Source organism: Marmota marmota, unplaced genomic scaffold, assembly GCF_001458135.2.
Source record: "Marmota marmota marmota unplaced genomic scaffold, marMar, whole genome shotgun sequence".
Lineage (NCBI taxonomy): Eukaryota > Metazoa > Chordata > Mammalia > Rodentia > Sciuridae > Marmota > Marmota marmota.
The window spans coordinates 3,293,110-3,310,336 of NW_026000102.1; the positions used below are offsets into that span (position 1 = coordinate 3,293,110).

A 17,227-nucleotide genomic window follows, 5' to 3' on the forward strand; every position below is an offset into this window, starting at 1 on the left:
GGTGGCTTACCTGGCCTCTGTGGAAGTACCATCTATGGTGCTTCCTTTCTAATCTTGCTGACTGGAGCTCTCTTCCTGTGGTAAAGCACCTTCAGGAAGCCCACTGCCAGGTTGAAGTGGCTTGGGGTTCTAATGCAGTGTCACAGGGGTAGCCTGGGACTGAGGGGAGGATTCAGGGCAGTCTGAAGAGTTGAGTTGTATGTGAGGTGTGGCCTGGACATGTCACGACCTATTTTGGTGAATTCCAAAAATAGTGTGTTTTGGGGTTATTGCTGTTCATGAAGTGAAGGCAAGGCTGGTCATCGTGCCCTGACTGGTGGTCTTCAAGATTTAATTGATGATTTTCCAGACTAAATAAATATCATCCCCGTCAGGGTTCATTGTGTGTTTTTGTGATAATGTGTTTTTTGTTGTTTGGTTTACATGTGTCTTTCCTTTTTGAGCTGCTAGTTTCCTCCTTTCTTTGCCCCGCCTCAGTTCCAAGATGCAAGAAAACTGTTTGCTGCGTCATCACAGGTGAGAGGCTTTGTGCCCATCTCTCCCACTTGAGTGCCTGTCTACAGCTGCAAGTTCAGATGTTGTGGAGCAGAGACTGTGTCTCAGATTTCTTCATGGAACATTGGGTTTATGTAGAATCTGTGCTCTGCTGCTTGCTAGGAAGGGGCCTGGAGCCAGACACTAAATCTCTGGGTTTTATTTCTTATTTTGGTACTCTAGCTACAGAGTGATGAAATCTGCATTGCCCAGCAGACCCTTCCCCACTCCTGCCTCTCTTTTGTGCAGCTTCAGGGGCCAACATGATTCCTGGAACATTGTTGGTACATAGAAAGTGATGGAGAGGGAAGATTAGTTCAGCGATTGTGTATTTTCTTCAGAAAATTAATCAGACCTTTCCCCCAGGTTTTACGCTTAGTAGTTAAATTCTGTGTTTTTGTCATTGTCTGTGAAATGTGCTTCCACTGAATATTCAATTTTAGCCTCAGTCTCCCAGAGGCACCCTCTGTTGCCTAAATAGTGTTATTTGGTGTGGCAGTGGCCAAACAAAAATCAGCATTGTGCTTGTAGTTTTAATTGTCATTTCTTTAACATATACACGTATCATATTTTATACTTGGTGCTAGGTCATTGGTGATGTGGGTATGCATGAAAATGTATTTATATCTCTGAATTATGGTTTAGGAGAAATTTTTTTTAAAACTATGTCTTTGACAGATTTTGACAAAAGTCTTTCTCATTTGTATAAATAATTGAAATAATTGAAAGCACATGAAGAATTGTAAGAACTGGATTCCAAATCCCACCTTTTTTCCTTTCAAGATTATTTTAGCAATTTAAACAACATTTTGCATAGTAGGAGACTGAGATGTCCTTTTGTTCTTAGTGGACTACAATTAATTATTTGATATTCAGCCTGAAAGCAGGCTGACTTGGGGCTTTCTGCAATTCTTACAATAGCTACAATTGCAGAAGGATGCTTCTGTGAAGCAGACTGCCAGGTGCAGTGCCATTTGATCTAAAAAGGTCACAGGAAAAGGGACATTTAAATTAAGTTATAAATTACAATTGAAGAACAATATTTTGATGTGTGAGACCAGAGATGTCAGAGCAGGGAGATGTAATCCATGGGTTCATTACAGAACAGAGGCGCCTGACAGCTGAGCCACGCCAAAAGGAAAATTTATGTGCAACATCATGCAGACAGAAAACGGCAGCTCAGACGAGAAGCAGGAGTAGAAACGTGAAACCTTGTGGTAACACAGAGTCTATGCTAATAAGACTGCCTGAGGTCCAGAGATGTTTAATGACTGCTGTAACATAAATGAGGTGTTCGGACATGTGCACATTTTCAATCTTATTTAAATTAAGACCTTGTCTTTGCTCTATAAAATAACATACTTTATAACCAGGCATTAAGTTAAGTTATCTCACCCTTCTGTCCAACATACAGATTTGCTGAAATTTCAGAATTGTTTAGAGGGGAGTTAAAGCTTGAAACAAGATTTCTATCCATGGAAGCTTTGAGGAAGGATATAATTTAATGTTTATGGCAATTCAGGAGAAGTTCAATCATGAGTTAATTAAACTGTAGGCAGTCATTAAGTATTATTTATTCTTTTGAGAAACTTGCCAGTAAAGCACTTATATATATTAAATTATGGAAAGTAATAAGCAGGGAATGATTTGTCAGGCAGGGTGAAAGTAGCAGATTTAACTTGGGCAATTATGCAGAAATGTGTTTTTCTACTCATGGCATGGTCCTCTCTTAATGCTAATCCTTCCTTCAGGTCAGGGGTTAGAACAAGACAGGGTGGATGTGTAGTGACAGTCAGCATTGTTGGCTCATTGACCCCCCTACTTGTTTGATCTGTCTTATGTAGGAATTGTGCATCTATAGTACCAACGCCGCGATGACACCACTGCAGGATTCAGAGCTGTTGTATGTTTGAGAGTGTTTGGCACGTGTGTCTCATGGAATGCAGCTGATCTGGGACAAAGCTGGCAATGAGTCTGCCTCCTGCCTCCAGTCCTTTGCCTTTTTTGTCAGGCTACAGAAGGCTTGGAGTCCTTGAGAGCTTTTTGTGCAGCTGGAAAAATGTGTCCATTTCTAGATGCACAGTGAGTCAGTGGAGTGGTTACTGTCCTCACAGTGGAACTAAACCAGGTGTTTTTCAGAGGCTGCTTTTGTGTTCAGCCCCCAAATCCCCTCCTGAGTCCACTGTGTGAAGTTCATGCATGCCTGTCCTTGCATGCTCTTGTAGCCCTTTGGCCAGCCCAGTTACTGGCATAAAGAGTTGCTCAGTAGCTGTTTGTGTAGTGAATGGAAAGCCACTGAAGCTGGATTGTCCTGTTTGATCTCATGGTCCCAGCACTTCTGAGCAGAAGATGTGGTAGAAGAAGGCTGGACCCTAACAGGGGACGAGTTCACCTGTGCTCTTTCACAAGGAACCAAACAAAAATGTAGGAAACAAACATCTCATTGCAATATGTGGAGCAAGCCTGTGGGCCATAAAACACATTGCTAAACAGCAAAACAGGGTAGTTCTATGATGCAACCACCTGAAATGATAGTGGATTGATGAAGAATCACCATTTTGTTATATTCCCCAGTCATAAATCCCAGGTCTTGACCCCTGCTTTAGGGAAGATGGGTTTCACAAGTATAGAAGTACAGTTATGAACTTTAAAAAGCTGCAGAGAGATTTACTAGTGTTTGTTTTTTAGATAAAAACAAAACACTGCACACCCAGGGGAATGAGGTTGCAAGCAGTTTCTGCTAAATGAGATCTTTCTTCAGTGGCTGGTGGAGTGATGGGGTTGGTGTAAGATCTCAGTGATCTTTTCAGTAGCTCCTAAATATGTACAGTTCTCTACATCCTACATTCAAACTGTGTTTCAGATTTTCCCAGCTTGACTTGGCTACAATATAGATAGACAGGTTTAATTATATTGCTTTAATTGCTTTTCCATGGCTAGAAAGTGAAGCTATAAGAAGCACCCCTACCAGCCCCCCAATATCTTCCTTGTAATTTCTTGCAATAGTCTCCCCTTGGGAAATGGTAGAAAGTCTTATTCATATTAAAGAACCTTTGACTTTAGCAGTACTGAGATGCCTACATCAAATGTCCTGATGAAACAGATCATCTCCGTGATCTTGAGCAGATGTTTAAAATTGGAAACCAATCTAATATTTTTCACAAAGTGGAATTTAAATCCTTTAGAGCTTGATGCTATATTGGTAGAACAAATGTTTTTAATGCCAGTTCCTTGAAGATATAAGATAGCTAGTGTTTTGGTAGGTGTACCAACTTATGTGAGGAATAAAGTTGAAATGTCCAGTTTAGTTCTTCCTTGACCTTAATTTGGTCCCTCTCTGAAGACAGGAGATCTTCACAGTCATTCAAAAAAGAAAGCCTTTTTGAGAAGGGCCTACTATGCACCCAGCAAAAAACAGTAGAACCCAACCTTTTAGGACCCTCGAATTGGGTGTGGCATTTAGAACCATGTGTCATTGTAGCACAGTCCTTCCTATTGATTCTCAGAGGGTACGCCTTTCTTGGCCTCACATTTTTGTGTTCTTTATCTTTGGTGTTGCATCTGTGTCTGCCCCAGCAATTGAAAGAGTGCCTAGCACAGGCCAGCATGGCACAACCAGTGCTGCAGGGTGAAGGAAGCCCTGGCCTGCAGGCACTGTCCCGGTGTGCTCTGAAGACTGACTGCTGTTGGGAGCTGCATAGGCCCCGGCGCTTCCAGCATGTTTAATAAAATGTAGTTACACCCCTGCAGTTACGCTCTCCACTGTTGAGTTCCTCACAGTTAATTGTAGTCCAAAAATATTAAGTGAGAAATTACAGGAATAAAAAATTCACAGGTTTTAAATAACATCACCATCAGCAGCAGCATCATCATCATCATCATCATCATCATCATCCTCATCATCCTCAGTATCAGCACTGGGCACTGAGCCACATCCCCAGCCCTTTTATTTATTTTATTTTTGAGTCAGGGTCTTGCTAAACTGCTTAGGGCCTCACTAAATTGCTGAGGCTAGCTGATCCTCCTGAGCCTGGGATTACAGGGGTATGCCACCTTGCCCAGCTTGTTATGGTATACTGTTATAATTGTCCTATTTTGTTACTAGTTATTGCTAATCTCTTGGTGGTGTGCCTTATTTTAAAAATAAATTTTAACCTAGGTGTGGATGTATGAGAAAACACATCGTGTATATAGGTTTCAGGCATCCCCTAGAGGTCTCGAAACACAATCTCCATGGATAAGGGGGAAATACTGTTATTCCTTTAAAGTTGTAAATCTCAGTTCGCAGAGTTTTCTCAGACAGGATTCCTGGCAGGTAGAAATTGATGTATGTTAACGGTAAGAAGGTGTCCCTCTAGCAGGGTCCATGTCACTCCTGGGAAGGGGGCATGTGGCCATAGCACAGCTGCTTTTCTGAGCTTTTATACCAGCCCTACTAAACACTGATGTAGCACAGTGCTGTGCCAGCCCTACTCATTCAAGAAACATCCATCACTTTTGGTATGTTATCCCACCTTGTACTTTGCACATGCATCTTTGAGTTAGGGTAGGGGGGAAAGTGTTTATTAGGTTTATATCATGGGGAGGTCAGAAATAGGAATATTTTAAGAGGGCTATCAGACAGTGGACCAAAGTAAAGGATGGATTCCGGTAGTGGAAGGAGGTTCAGGTTATCATGTCAATTCAGTGGCTTCTTCAGGGGAGAGTTTTGTAGACAAAGTGTGAATACTGGGATATGTTTAAGGGAAATGCCTTTTTCTCCACTGAGTACCTCACCAGAAATTCAGCTGGGGGGTTATGCAGGCAGTAGCCACCCTCCAGCTGATGGCCATGAGCAGCAGCACAGCAAACAGTTCACAGCCGCTCCTCCTGATAATGATATGTGATTTCAACTCACCCACTCAGCACTTTGCTTTTAGAGTGGGACTTATATTCTTAGGAGAAATTTCCTGCTATCAAGCACCTAAAATTTAAAAATTTTCCTGTGAACTATACCATAGTTTTAATCAGATTTTACAAATTACAGTATTGATGTGGGTAATTATGTGAAACATAAATGGTTTTATTAGAACTTAATCAATTATTTTGTATCGCTGGAAGATTACTCTCTAATCTAGAAAATGATGAAAATTGAGATAAGACTGCCTCCCTTTTTTTTTTTTTTCTGGCACTGAGGTTTGAACCCAGGGGCACAGCCCTTTTTTATTTTGAGACAAGGTCTCACTGAATTGCTGAAGCTGGCTTTGAACTTGTGATCCTCCTGCCTTAGCCTTCTGAGTCGATGGGATTACAGGTGTGTGCCATCATGCCTGGCTCAAATACACACACACACACACACACACACGTGTGTGCGTTTGTGGTGATGATGGTGGTGTCAGGGATTGAACCCAAGGATGCTTAACCACTGAGCCACATCCCCAGGCGCCAACCCCTTCCCCCAATATATTTATTATTTATTTGATTTCAGCTATCAAATGAAATGGTGAGAGTTCCTATTTCATAAACTTAAATAAGAAAATACTTTTCCTTGGGCTGGGGATGTGGCTCAAGCGGTAGCGCACTCGCCTGGCGTGTGTGTGGCCCGGGTTCGATCCTCAGCACCACATACAAACAAAGATGTTGTGTCTGCTGAGAACTAAAAAAATAATTAAATAAATAAGTATTTAAAAAAAAAAAAAAAGAAAGAAAGAAAATACTTTTCCTTTGGGTGTAGGGAAGACAGTGAGTGCAAGGAATGTGCCAAGCACTCTGCAAGGCCACATGTTTATCAGATGTTTGCTTTGTCCTTCTTAATGCTATTCATATTATTGCCTTACTTCTCTCCCTATTAGTCAACTTTTCATTACTGTAACAATTACTTGAGATAAATCAACTTAATACAAGGAAAGGTTTATTTTGGCTTATACTTTAAGTATATGGTTGCTTGGTCCCATTGCCTTTGGGCCTGTACCGAGGCAGCACAGCATGGTGGAGGAAGCTTCTCACCCAGTGGCAGTCAGGAAGTGAAAGAGGGTGGGAGAGACCAATGTCTTACAGTCCCCTTCCATGGCATGCCCCAGTGACCTACGACCTCCCAGTAGTGCCACATTGGGGACCAAATCTTCAACACTTGGGTCTTGGGGGAAGTTACTTTTTAGATCCAAACCAAAGTACCCTTGAAGAACAGCAGTGAGCAGTGGTTGGATGAGAACAGGTTACCTGCTGATGGAATGCTCAAGAGTCTCTGTGGCCCTTCCATGATTCTTCTTTTGGAGTAAATGCAGGACTTGCCTTTTATTGATTTGCATTCAATTCTGCTATTTGGTTCCCTTAACTAATTAAGATTATTGTTTTCTTAGCTACATGAAAGTGGTTATGATGCCGGCAAAGCCCTGCAGCGCCTGGTAAAGAAGCCTGTGCCCAAGCTGATCGAGAAGTGCTGGACTGAGGATGAAGTGGTGAGCATGGACCTGCATTTCCCTTGGTTCTGGGCCATCAGGGTGTTCTCTTCTCCATGTGTGACCTGCCTGCTGCTTGGGGAACAGGGATTCATTTGGAAGACAGATTGCCCATGACATTTATCAGTCAAAGGGAAGAGCCTTCAAGCCTTGCAATTACACAGGAAGACTTGACTTTACTAAGATTAGGTTCCACAGATGTTGGGAAAGATAGCCCCAAGCTTCTTGGAGGGGAGAAATGTTACTTTTATAAAAGTTAATATGGTTTGTTGTCGGTGTTAGTGCAAGCCAACTGGCAGTAACTCTGTATTCTAAGATGCATACATGTCAAAACCAGGTAATACAGAATCTAATTTGAGTGGCCCTGGTGACTTGTTTTTATTTTGAGGGCTTACAGAACCCCTAACCTACTGAAGGTCATTCATCAAAACAAGGAAGCATAGACCAGCCAGGCACAATGGTGCACACCTATAATTCCAGCAGCTTGGGACGCTGAGGTAGGACCATGGGTTCAAAGCCAACCTCAGCAACAGCAAGGCACTAAGCAACTCAATGAGACCCTGACTCTAAATAAAATACAAAAGAAGGGCTGGGATGTGGCTCAGAGGTTAAGTGCCCCTGGTTCAATCCCCAGTTCCACCCCACCACCTCCCAAAAAGAAGGAAGCATAGACTCAATGAAATAAATACACTAGATTTTATGTACCCATTTTGTTGCTGTGGCCCATTAAAGGAGATGGAGAGAAAGAAATGTGTCCACAAACACAGACTTGCAAACCCTTAATTCCTGCCTGGCAAACAGTACTCATGAAACTACATCCCCATCTTGTGACTTTTCAAAGGTATTGCTGTAATAGGCTTAGAGATTTCCTGTGCTTTTGCAAACATGGTCTTCAGTGGGAGTATTATTGCTTGATATTTGCCCTTCAGGTAAATGCAATCAAAATGAAGGCTGGCCATGATTGACATATTGACTACAAGTTCCTCACCTGTTTTATAAAACATGGTAAGGAAGAGTATTTAGAAGTTGTGTGTGTGCTTTCTTGATCCTGCTCATTTCATTTATGCAGCAATATTTATAGAGTGCATACCATGTGCCAGGTGCTGTGCTGGGAGCTGTGTCAAGAAGAACACAAGGTCCCTCTTCAAGGGTCTTATGTTTTAAGAGGGGAGACCATCCTAACTCAATATGTTTCAAGTGGTAGAAAAGGACAAAGGAAAAATAGAGTCGGGTAATGAGGATGGGGAACAACTGGGCAGAGGCACTGCCTCGTAAAAGAGGTTAAGGCAAGACCTTTGTGAAGTGAGGAGGGAAGCCTCTTAGATGTCAGAAAGAAGAGAGTTCTGGTTCACAAGAGGAAAGCATGCTTGGAGTGTGTTTAAAATAAGCAAGAGGCTGGGTGCTGTGGTGCAGTGGGTGTCCCTGCAGCTTGGGAGGCTGAGGCAGGAAGATCAGGAGTTCAACCCCAGCCTCAGCAACTTAGTGAGGTCCTAAGCAACTTAGTGAGACCCTGTCTCAAAATAAAACATGAAAAGGGCTGGGGATGGAGCTCAAGGGTGGTTAAGTGCCCTTGCATTCAGTCTCTGGTACTTAAAAAAACAAGGGCAGGAAGGTAGCTGGGGCACAGTGAAGTGTGGGTGGCTGTTGCAGGGGCAGATCACGTGTGGCCTGTAGGCCGTGGCAGGGTGTTGTCTTTTGCTGTGCATGTGCAGTTTCTGAGACTGTTGAGTTCCAGGGAGCAAGGAGGGCGAGCAGGACAGCAGGGGTGGGCCTGGGATGTATAGGGAAGGTAGAGCCAAGGGAATGTGTTCATCCAGTGACTTCAGTAAGTGGTGCTGGTGAAGGTTGAGAGGAGTAGGGACAGACTAGCAGAGATGGACTGAGGCTTTGGTGATAGAGCACCTGTCCCTTGTGATTGAAATCTGATCATACTTTGGGTGAAACCCTTGTAACTGCTTTAAAATTACAAGCCTTACATGATTAGTAGAGAGATTATAACATCTTGAACATTTTTTAATGTTCAAAAATAACCAAAGTGAAAACATTAAATTCAGATGTTTTGAGAAGTTAATATTAACATCTTCACTGGAAACCTATTTACATGGGTAGAAGTTTGATTGGTAAGATTTTAAACTCCACAAAAATTTTTTGTGAAGAAAGATACAAGGAGATGAAAAGGAGGGAATGAGAGTGTTAAGTAATACTTCAAGGATGTCTGCCCCTCCTCTTGGCCTGCCTTGGTCATCCTTTTGGTGCTTGGATACCACAACAACTGCTCCCCTTTAGTTCTTGAGCGTCCTCTCACTTCGGTCAGTCTGTCTTTTTGGTATCTTCTCACGCACCTCCTCCCTGCCCCTTCTCTGTCCCTTCCTTCGTACTCTGGCCTCCTGTACTGACTCTGTCCTCTCCCTTCCGCCATTTTTCTCATGACCTTCCTTCCCTCTGGAATTTTTTAAATACACAGCACAAAGTCCTCTCTTCCTGCTTAGAGAAAGCTGATTTCCCTTTCTTCCAGCACTTGCTAATATCAGGCCAAGATGTTGACCGAGTCCCCAGTGCAGCTGTGCACAGACTTAGCAGTGGGGGGCTGGGAGGACCCTTCAGGCACCAGAAAGAGCTCAGTGTTATTTTGAAAAACAAAACAGGACTCCAAAGTGGCAACCATTCCAAGCATGGGATAATGATCCCTAACTGCGTAAACTCAAGTTGGTTTGGGCTTATTTTTATCATGTTTGCTTCTTGTTTTGGGAAATGTTTTGGCAGTTACCCAGCCCTTGCAGACCCTGGGGATCAAATGATTCTCTTATTTGAAGGAAGTTAAGCTTGCTTTTTAAAACCTCCACAGTGAATGAGAGGGAGTGATTAAATAATTGAGAGGCTGAAGGAGGCTTCTGATGAATATAGCCAAATCTTTGAATAGATTTATGTGGCAACAAGGCAGTCCCTCTTTACCTTGGTTGCGAAGAAACACCTGCTGTGTTCATGCAGCCCCTTCTGATGACTTCACCAATTTTCTCACCCCAGGAATCACAAACATAAACAAGTGTGTCCACCCAAGTAAGTACAAGGGCCTACCTATCTTCTTTTATCCTCACAGTTTTCTATACACTTTGGATGTCCTAGTTATTTTTAGACTTTGTTGCCTCTGGTGTGTTAATTTGATCTAGCTAACCAGCACCAGCAAAGCCTTCCACAGGTTGTTTCCCATAGCCTGTGTGAGAACCTGTATGAGAACAGCCAGTCCTGTGCGAGGAGAGCCTGCCAGTTGTGCCTCCTGACAGGCAGGGCCCTGCCCCTGGAAGAAACAAGCTTTTCTTCCACCAGGCTAGAGCTTGACCCTTCCTGCTAGCTGGATCGGCCCTCTGCCCGCTGTGGCTGTCACTCCCTCTTCTGCTGTGTGCCTCTTGTTTGCATTTTTACTGACCCTTTATCCCCGTTTCCTCATGACAACTTTTGTGCCACCGTCATGAGCTGGTTGTTAGTTTATAAAGTTATTAAGGGTAAGGACTTATTAAGGTGAGGTTAATGTCTCTCCCTGTGAGGGGCTTGAAGAATAGTGGTGGCACTTTGTTTAAGGTTATCATTCCTAAAATTTCTTCACTCAGGTCTTCCTCAGTCCAGCATTTTAAAACTTGTAATAGTTAATATTATTGAATTAACATCAAAAACTTTTACATGCAGCCGAAACTGACCTTAAAAATTTGACTTTTAGAAAATGCTTTTCAAATTACTCATCATCCCACCTGTACCAAGGTAAAGAGGGACCTTTAAATATTTATTTTTTAGTTGTAGTTGGACACAATACCTGCATTTTATTTATTTATATGTGGTGCTGAGGATCGAACCCAGGGCCTCGCAGTGCTAGGTGAGCACTTTACCGCTGAGCCACAACCCCAGCCCCATCATGATTGTTATTTTTGTGAGCATCATCATAACGTCACTCAAGTGTTTTTTCCTAAGTCTCTCAGATCACTGCTTATGTCGTCTGAGACTCAAAACTACACAAGGGGAAGCCTTTCATCTCACATCTTCTCTCAGTAACTGCTCTGACAGTTTGTATGTGTGTGTGGATATGGTGTTTGTAATTGAAGTTGCTTTGGGGCAAAGATTCTTTAAATCTTATTTTATTGAAGCCAAATTTGTGCTAATTTCTGTCATATTCTATACCAGATACTGCAAAACAATTCTGCTTTTGAGGAGTAACTGCAAGAAATACCTTGGTAACTAGCCTGTAGTGTATATTTCAGGTTAAATACACTGGTCAGACCAGGGAAACATTCTGGAAGAAACCCTAGGGGAATTCATGAAGCTTTTCAAATGCTATGGTACGGCAAGGATAGAGCCAGAAGATATGGCCAGATATGCTGCCTTTAAGTGTTCTATTATTGGTAGTTAACCAATTTCACGTGCATTTATGCTAAAAATATGGTTCCGGCCAGGCATGGTGGCACATGCCTGTAATCCTAGCTACTCAGGAGGCTTGAGACAGGAGAATTGCAAGTTTGAGGCCTACCTGGGGGGAATGTAACTCAGTGATAGTGGCTTAGTGCTATCATAAGTAAATAAAATATTGTTCCTTTTCAGAAAACCATCCAAATTGGTAGAACTTAAGAAAAAGGACGAAATGCAGATCAGAACTTAAAAAGCAAAAATCCAGGAATTAGATTATTAGGTTTTTAATTAAACATGATGCATACTTTTACATATAACACAAAGGCCCTGGGCTGAACTGCACCTAATCGAAACAGATTAAGTCACCCTTCTATGCTTGGATAGTTATTAATTCTGTTTATTTATGCATGCAGGCTGAAGGTAGTGTTGGCTGCTGTTGTGTTACTGCTTATTGCACTGGGATTCCATTGCTGCTTGATGCTGTGCTCTTAATTAGCATTCAGCTGTTGATTAGGGGAATACTAGGGATGCTAATTGAATTCTTTTTAAAATTCAAGGCCTGCACTGTCCTTGTGGAGTTTGGCCTTACTTGCAAGGATGTAAGATTGGGTGCTCCTTTGAGCTGTGGGTTTTTCACCCCTTGCTTCCTGTCCTGTTGCCTGTTACTTGGTTTTTGGAAATATTTTCATGTTGATTTAGCTTTCAGAAAAAGTTCAGATGCTGCAAAAAAAATTCAGAAGGTTTTGTTGCTTACAGTAGTAAAACAAACTGTTTCCATTTCATCTTGGCTAACAGTAGCTTTTATCTTGAAATATGCCGTCCATTAAGTATTTTAATACTACTTTTGATGTACTACATTGAGGTGAACAACCTAGGTAAAAATAAACTCTGAAATTTTTATCCAAAATAGTAATCCACAGTGGTGATAAACCTTAATTGGCTATGTACATGGATTTACTTACAAGCTCATAAATTTTAAAACATCTAAACCTTCCTTCAGTTTAAAACTCAGTTTATCATAAATATAAATGAAAATCCTTTCAAGATTGACATGACATGGTGAACTAATTTCCTGAGTATTTGTAATCCAGTGAACCAGTGTGGCTGGTAGGGGAATTACTCAGGCAGAGTGGCACAGCCATTTGAAAGGGGTCTCCCCAAAGGTGCTCAGTGCCTTTGTTGTACCCTTTTGGGAATGTTTGCTTGAGAAAACATTGTTTTCATTGTTCACTCTTTTAGGCCAGGCATCTGGACATGCCCAAAGACAGAGCTGCTTAGGAGTAAAAATACAATGAATTTTATTTACTGTTTGTGTGGCAACCGAGGAAAATATAATTCACAGTAACATCAAAGTTAAGAGCAGCAGGAGGGTGTAGAGGTGAATGTGGAGGAGGAGCTGGATGACAAAGGGGAAGAGAGGCTTTCACCACCTGCAGTCAGCCTTCCATGGGTTTCAGATCCCCACAGCCCTGATGTTTGGTTTTAAAATTTCACATCCATCATATGGGAAAAGGCTTAGTTGTATGATATCTATTTGAGGAACTGTTTTTGGCCATTTTATGTAGTCATACAAAAAACATTGATGATAAGGGGATCCTATCATATAGGTCATCTAAGAGATGAATCCATTTATTTTCTTCTTTTAACAATTTTTTGTAAAGTTCCCCTATTAAGAGTGTCATTATAAAAACACTGAAGATTAAAACATCACCCATAACACACTATGTACAGTTTACTTACTACTTCTTGTGATCATCGGGTCTTTGTTTATGGTTTTGTTATTGTAAATTTATTTTATATGTACAGATTTGCATACATGAAAATTGAAACATAATATTTCTTTTATTTTTTATTTTTATTTTTTGGAACGGGGGTGGGGTGGGGTGTCAAACCCAGGACTTTTCAAGTTCAAGGCAGATGCTTTGTAACTGAGCTACATCCCAGCCCTAAATTAAAATCTTTCTAAAGAAATTTTAGTGTGGAAAAATTTTACAACTTTACTTGGAAACTTTGCTATTAATCTGAAAGACAGACATATACATTCCATGAATCAGGAAATAGATACTTAGTAAATTTGGGGGGAAGGGCAGACAAACTCATCTACTACTGACCTACACACCAGCCCAGGACCTAGTAAATTTTATTTATTTATTTATTTATTTATTTATTTATTTATTTATTTATTTATTTATTTTTGAGAGAGAGAGAGAGAATTTTTTTTTAAATATTTATTTTTTTAGTTTTCGGCAGACACAACATCTTTGTTTGTATGTGGTGCTGAGGATCGAACCCGGGCCGCACGCATACCAGGCGAGCGCGCTACCGCTTGAGCCACATCCCCAGCCCCTACTAAATTTTAAAATGAATCAAAGTAGATTTTTCTCTTTACTCCTACCATTCTTCGAAATGAAATTGATAACTGTTTCTAAAGAAGAACTAAATTCTTAGATATGAGAGTTGGAAAAATTAAAGAGAAGTATAAATGTTGATCTATTACTTAAAACATTTGTAATACATCTATTACTCCATGTTATATATTCTTATTGTGACTCATGGTAAAAATCAGTCCTTGGTGGGTTTTTTTTTTTTTTTTTATGTAGATCCAGGTAATATGGCCTGTTATTTCAAGTGTTAATGAAATGGGACCATCTCTGCTGTGATTAACTCCCATCAGCCTTTGAACCAAACCCTTGCTTAAAGAAGTCGATGGTGTAGATAGAGTGGAGTTTATTGTCAAGTTCTTTAGGAAATGAGACAGCAAATTAAAAATCAATTATATGTGCAGAAAAGTTGGTGTCAGGCTATCAATTCTGTCCATTAATTTGCAGAAAGATTCTACTGTTTAACAAGCTGGAAAGAGAATGTATTTTTAAAATCCTTGTGTAAATGAGATAGGCCAAGCTTTAGAAGGAATGAGGTATTTTAAGAATTTGCTTGAGTATTTCATTCAGCAGAAGTTGCCCCTAGGTTAAACCTACAATTCAGCTGTGACCTTGCTGTTCATATACGTGGCTTTGTGACATTCCAGGCAACCTCTCCATACTGTGGTCAAAGAAATATTTGTGACCATTTCTCTCTCTCTTTTAAACAAGATCATTCTTTTTTTTTTTTTGCTTTCTTTTAACCAGTAATGTTTTTAAAAATTTATTATCTCCATCCTTATGTTTTTCTTAAAGCCACAATGCTTTTTGCCACTTCCCAGGCTCCACACAGAATTATTAGGTGCATGTTTGCGCATGTGTGTGTGCTTAGGCCTTGGGGCTGTGCAGAGCAGAACAGAGAGCTGGGAAGGAGCTCCATATTGAATAGAAGCTTGCCCTAAATTATTCCTTGCTGCTCAGGATAATCTTTTTAAATCAAAGATTACTTTTTATGGGATATTTTTTCATTTTGCTTGAGGGGGGGTACATGAGGGAGGGAATCTCAGCTTGAAAGATTCATAAATAGGCAGTGGGTTGTTGAAACCATGTTTTCCATCTCATTTTCAAGGCATATAAAAAAATGGGGATGGCATATACTTTAAGTCACTTGGTCTTCTTTCTCTGTTCATTTAAAAAATGTGAACAAAACACAAGAGGACTTGAAAGATTGCATTTGTTCTCCCATAGACAAAGTGGTTATTTTATAAATGAAGAGGATGGAAAATCTTTTTCTTCTGCAGTTTCTTAGCAACAGAAAGTCAGTTTTAATGTGTGTGCTTGGAACTTTCTATGTATAGTGGCATTGGAGTCTTCCATCTTCACTGGTGAGACATATTAGACTGGCATGTTCAGCGGGTGGGGTGGGGATAGAAACAGGCCATAAAGAATGGGAGCCTGGAGCACACCTGTAATCCCAGAGGCTGGGGAGGCAAAGGCAGGAGGATCTTGAGTTCAAAGCCAGCCTCAGCAATTTAGCAAGGTGCTAAACAACTCAGTGAGACCCTGTCTCTAATAAAATACAACATAGGGCTAGGGATGTGGCTCAGTGGTTGAGTGCCCCTGAGTTCAATCCCTATTCCCACCCTCCCTGNGCTAAGGATTGAACCCAGTGCCTCGCATGTGCTAGGCAAGCGCTCTGCCACAGAGCTACAGCCCCAGACCTGTTTTCCACATTTATAAAGCCAGGTACCAGGTATTAGGAAGCAGAGTATGCTTGATGTCCGTAGAAAGAGATCTTACCAACTGAGGGTGGAGACCCAGGGTCTGTCTCTCTGCTTTCCTTATATTTGGTATTAGTTTGGCAAGATAGCCTCCAAATCTTGTCTCTTTTGAGTAAAGACGTAAAACAAAAGTGAGAGAGCTAGCTTTGAAAAGATACAGGGAAGAGCATTCTAGAGTAAGGGAGCCTCGATATAGAGGCCCTCAGGAGAAGCACTCCTGGCCTGTCTGGGGGTAGCAAGGAGGCCCAATTGTGGAGGAGCAGAGGAAGTTGTGAGGCCACAGAGTTATATTATTGTTATGGAATTAATGAGGTGGCCTTGAGGGCTGAGCTGAGTCCTCTGCCCAGAATACCTTCCAGTGGCATTTTTATGGTTTAGTTGTATTGGGATTCTGAGTCACGTGTCCCTCTGACTCCTTCCGTGGCTTGCTGGAGCATTTCGGTTTTGTAATCAGCGTAGTCAGTGTCTGCCTCATACGTTTGTTGTAAGTTTCACATTTGTGAGAGGAGCCCATTTTTTCCTGCATAGGCAAAAGAAAAATACTTGGACAGATAAGGGCAGGTACTATCCCTGTATTGTGGAATAGCGGTTGCTGTGTCATTAGACATTTCCTGACAAATTTTAATTCAGAAAGTAAAGGGTGGACAATTGAGAACTTTAGCTGACATACTCTGAGAGAAGGTATTTTTAAAAGTCTTTCTTCTTTGGGTCAAAACCCTGGCTTTGAGGATCAACTTAAGAAAGGCCTTCTAATATTGTTGTTTGACCAAGTAGGCCAAATGTCCCTATCCATTGGCATTTGCTTGGTTTAGGCCTTGGTGATTATTTTTAACATCTGGAGGACCCTGCATGTGCTGAGCAAGATGCTGGCCAGGTTTCATGCTCCCCAGCAGTGTTGATTTTTTCTCTCCCCAACCCCCTTGTTCTGGTGTTCACCAGGTGCCCTAGAATAAAGAGTGCCCCTTTCCTGGGGAAGGCCTGGGAGTTAGTCTGGTCAACAGGGTACTTCTTGTCCTATGCGGGCATTTGCTCACTGGGTTTGCTTGGATGCCTCCAACTAGGAAGTCTTGAATGTGGGGTCTGTGGCTTAATTCTTTGTTTTTTCTCAGTAGCTTCCTTTGGAAGGGGCAACCAACCCCTCCCAGTTGTCTGGGTTTGTTTTCTAGATTCCAGTTAAAGAAAACAAAACAAAATAACAACCAAAAAATCCCCACCTCATTCTCTGCTGGGAGAGACTGAGTGAGGGGAGGGAGGATGTGAAGGTGCTTGGGAGGTGATCCGGCTGCTGGCCCGACAGACGCACTCTTCCCAGAGCAGTCTGCTAACCTGTTTCTTAAGGCTCTGTTGTCTTAGGCTGTGGCACACAGGCAGTACATCTCTGCTCTCAAGCTTCCTCAAAAGGCCCGTGTGCTCCCTGCGCCCGTTTTACTATGTTATACTATTTCTTAGGGTTTTCTTCCCTTGCAAAGGACTGATCTTTGTAGGCAATCTCAGCAACAGGAATGCAAGAACTAACTAGTAAATACACCAAACAACTAATATGGAAGGGACAGGCAAAAAATAATAAAAATTTAAAAGTTGCTGGGTGCCGTGGCACATGCCTGTAATCCCTAGTCCATGGAAGTGAAATTCTTCAGTCTTTCAGCAATAACCGAACTTAAGGCGATGTTTTCAGATCATCCTTTGAGTCAGCCCGATTTCCATGTCAGCTTAGTTACTTTCC

At 41.6% G+C, this 17,227-nt stretch overlaps 1 protein-coding gene across 1 annotated transcript in view; it reads left to right on the forward strand.

Moving 5' to 3' along the window:
- Rere (arginine-glutamic acid dipeptide repeats) overlaps positions 1-17,227 on the forward strand; it is a 294,428-nt gene that overhangs the window by 192,136 nt on the left and 85,065 nt on the right. Inside the window, 1 exon segment of the mRNA XM_048783657.1 lies at positions 6,873-6,971. Coding sequence (XP_048639614.1) covers positions 6,873-6,971 — 99 coding nt within the window.